Genomic DNA, 3,517 nt, shown 5'->3' on the forward strand with positions numbered 1-3,517 from the left:
TTAAGACTCAATCACAATGACAATTATAAAATAACAATAAATTTAATCCAAAATAACTAATATCCAAAATAAACTAATTTAAGTCATAAAACAATCACACTAAAAATACTTGAAATTATAATACTATACTAACACTAATATTAATATCTAAATTTTCTAAAAGTAGTATTATAAGGCTGCTGGCTGCTTCAAAATCCAAAACTTCAAGTATACTGCAAATCATCCTCCAATTTCATCATCTTGGGAATCCTCCATAGGCTGTATAAAATTTTATTTGAAAATATTAATAACAAAATTATATAAAATAGATAAGGTTCATACTAGTTATATAGCTTACAAAAATTCTTATATTAGAAAAAAAATGAGACTTAGTTTTTAATCACTTACTGATGCAATATTATTGTTTTTCTCCTAAAGCATCTTGAATTTCTGCTCCCATATTCTATTCATCTCTGCAAGTTTCTCATCCATTTGCTTCTTAACATCATTTACTTGTTCACTTGCTTCTTTTTGAATTTGTTGGACACGCTCGTTTGCTTCTATTCTTGAAGTATCAAGTTGTCTAAGTAGTTCTATCTTTGTAGGTCTAGCACTAAAATATTCTGTGACATTTTTTCTAGGACCATAAGCACGTATATAACTATTTTTTTCTGGCTAAGTACATCAGCAAACATAGCATCATCATCCAATGAAATTTGTCCTTCTTCTCGTTGTTTCTTTAGTTGCTGAAACTTTTCCTAGAGATATTTATATTTATTGATATTAAAAAAATCAAAATATAGCATAAAATACATAACAAATAAATAAAACATATGTAAAAAGTATTACAATGGCTCCTTGTGATATTGGATCAATTTCTTTGCCTTGCTTTCTCTTTCTGGATTCAAGAAAAAGCTCTAAGCGAGAAGGTGTTTTTCCATTTTTTTCTTCTATTCAAACAAATATAACAATTAGTATTAGTTTATCATAGATCTATATCAATAAAAATTTGAGTTCAAGCAAAACCAAACTTTCCGTAAAAGAGTCAATTGACTTAACTACAAATATGCTGCAGATAAACAAAACTTGTATAAAAGAGCTAACATTTTTACAGCTAATGATATCAATTCAAGCGTTAAAATTCATAATACTGTTAGATTATTATTTACTCTACAAGTTTGGATGCTCATAGGGTTGACCAATTATAATTCATTCCTATATTTAGAATATTAAACATGGTCAAATTCCACCATTAAATGAGTGAGTTATTAATGGTGTTTGCTGTCTAATCTAATACTACTAAAAAATTGACATGTTTAACTTTAATGAGCATAAAGAAAAAGGGGATTTGTTTTGATGTGGGAAATGAAGGTTAATAACGGCAGTCTGAGTCTAATTAGGCATTTATAGAAAAAATAGTAAATGGCATATCAAAAAGTTCTAACAATCATATGAATTTCAAAAGGCATTATTATTATTATTTTTTTGATAAAAATAGCTTTTATTAGAACTTTGAGAGTTATAGCAGAATACAAAGAATAACAACAAGCCGCTAGCTTATACCATTACAGGTTGACCAGTTCTTGATTGTTGAGCTACTAAAAAGAATTTGGATTAAGCAATAAGGAAAGCTAGGCACATCTTAAACCAAATAAAATATCCATAAAAGATCAAATCATAAACTTTCTTAAGCTCTAAACTAGAATTATCAAATACTATTTTGTTTCTTTCTAGCCATAGTCCACAAAACGACAACAGTAAAAATGGATTATTTATGTATCATTTAATTAATAAAAAACACTATAATACTAATAAAATAAAAACAAACTCATACCATATGATCTCTCAGCCGAGCAAACCTTTTTGTCCCCGTGTATGGCGGCATAGAACGCTTGCATCTATTTGTCTTATTTTTGTTTCTTCTCTCCTAAAGAAAAACAATGAAATATTTTTCAGAATTTATGTTAGCTAACAGAAACTGAATTCATATAAAATAAATTATTAAATTTTACACGAATTTTTAATACCTGAAATGCATTTTCTGTCCAAAGATTAACCAAATATTTCCAATCTTTTACATCCATATCCTTAGGCTTGTTTCGGAGATGAAGTGAATAAGTTGCCTTTGAATCAAAGTACTTCTTCTTCAACTTATGCCTATAATACCTATATAATGCATTCATATGACCGAAAATTGCTCCCTTTCTTGCATCAGAATACTCAAAAGTGAACTTTTCCTTTTAGCATAGAAATAAGAAACAAAGATTATGATACTTAATAGAACTAAAAAAATTATAATCATTTTATAATGGATGTAATTTAATATAAATTTTCGTACCAATATGGTAGACCACATGTGGTCGAGCTTATCATCGGTAATCTTATTCCATTGTTTCACTTGCAATGGACAACATGACACATTTCTAATAGTTTGTCCTAAAAACCAAACAAATGCAGTAGTATTATCACCAATAGCTTGATCATCTTCATCAAATTTTACTGGCAATTTTTGCTCATTCTCCAATTGTGTGATTTTCAAGCATCGTGTTGGTCCTCTAATTTTTCTTTTAATTGTATTGAAACCTATTTCAAAACAAAAGTAAAACAATAATCATATAATAACAAGAATTTCTGTATATAGAACAAGTAAACATAATCAATTGTTTAAATAAAATTAAATGAGTAAACCTGTTGTTGCAGTTGCATTTGGATTTTGAAGTTGATTAGAAGTGTGATCCAACTGTAACTGCGGGTAGCTCGTCACCAAGTCCATTTGGTAAAATATCATAATCTCGAAATAGAGTGTATATATCAATGGGTTTCGAAGGGAACTTCTTATAACTATCCATCATATTTTTCACATCTTATCATCTTTAACCTCTATCAATGCATCAAGATCACTAAGAGCTTTATCAGCCTTCAAGTAATAAAATTTATCTCCTTTTATAACATCAAATCCACAATCCTTTTTCAAGTCATCCAATATATCAAAAAATGAGATGAAATCAACATCAAAATTAGGTTTCTCCATGAACCTACTATTTTCATATATTCTATTTGGTGAAAATATAAAATGACCTTCATAATGATACCTCATTGTCTTCTGACTAGTATTCCCTAAAAAAAAATTGAAATTAGCCATCTAATTATTTACGAAAACAACTTAAAATTTATAAATCACATAAATATTATTTACCTTGAAAATTTGAAGCCTGATTTTGGTGTAACTCTTGAATTTCTTAAAAGTTCTGGTTAACATTATTTTCAGTCTCATTTTCCAAGTTAATATTGATGGAATTCCCTTTCCGCAACTTGCATCGTCGAGCGAGCCATGATGTTTGCTTCTGCTTCATAGAAAAAATTGAATATTACACAGAGGATAAATTAATATAAAAATAGTGAATCAAAGCTTTTTAACAGATGAAAAATGAATGAAAAGTAAATATCAGATGCCTTTCACGTGTTTAACCTAGAATAATTACAATGAAACTTTAATTTTAAGGTTTTTGTAATTTTAAACGTACCTGATTGGATTTGA

General features: G+C 28.1%; 1 protein-coding gene across 1 annotated transcript; it reads right to left on the bottom strand.

The window, feature by feature from the left end:
* Nucleotides 1-411: 411 nt before the first annotated feature.
* Nucleotides 412-3,179, bottom strand: LOC122723887. Its single transcript, XM_043957806.1, has 4 exons — nt 2,318-3,179; nt 2,007-2,145; nt 1,814-1,906; nt 412-654 (listed from the first exon to the last, which is right to left on the bottom strand). The coding sequence occupies exons 1-4, from the start codon at nt 2,350-2,352 to the stop codon at nt 412-414; spliced, it is 510 nt and encodes a 169-aa protein (XP_043813741.1). The 5' UTR covers nt 2,353-3,179.
* Nucleotides 3,180-3,517: the final 338 nt, after the last annotated feature.

The sequence above is a fragment of the Manihot esculenta genome, chromosome 6, assembly GCF_001659605.2.
Source record: "Manihot esculenta cultivar AM560-2 chromosome 6, M.esculenta_v8, whole genome shotgun sequence".
Classification (NCBI taxonomy): domain Eukaryota; kingdom Viridiplantae; phylum Streptophyta; class Magnoliopsida; order Malpighiales; family Euphorbiaceae; genus Manihot; species Manihot esculenta.

Bases quoted from the DNA above. Each gene is read 5' to 3' on its own strand.
- LOC122723887 (XM_043957806.1), bottom strand. From the start codon at position 2,352: ATGATAAGCTCGACCACATGTGGTCTACCATATTG. The intron at 1,907-2,006 runs GTATTAAAAATT...GTTTTTCTTTAG, and splicing joins GGACAGAAAATGCATTTCAG to GAGAGAAGAAACAAAAATAA. The intron at 655-1,813 runs GTATGAGTTTGT...TGATGTACTTAG, and splicing joins CTCGGCTGAGAGATCATATG to CCAGAAAAAAATAGTTATAT.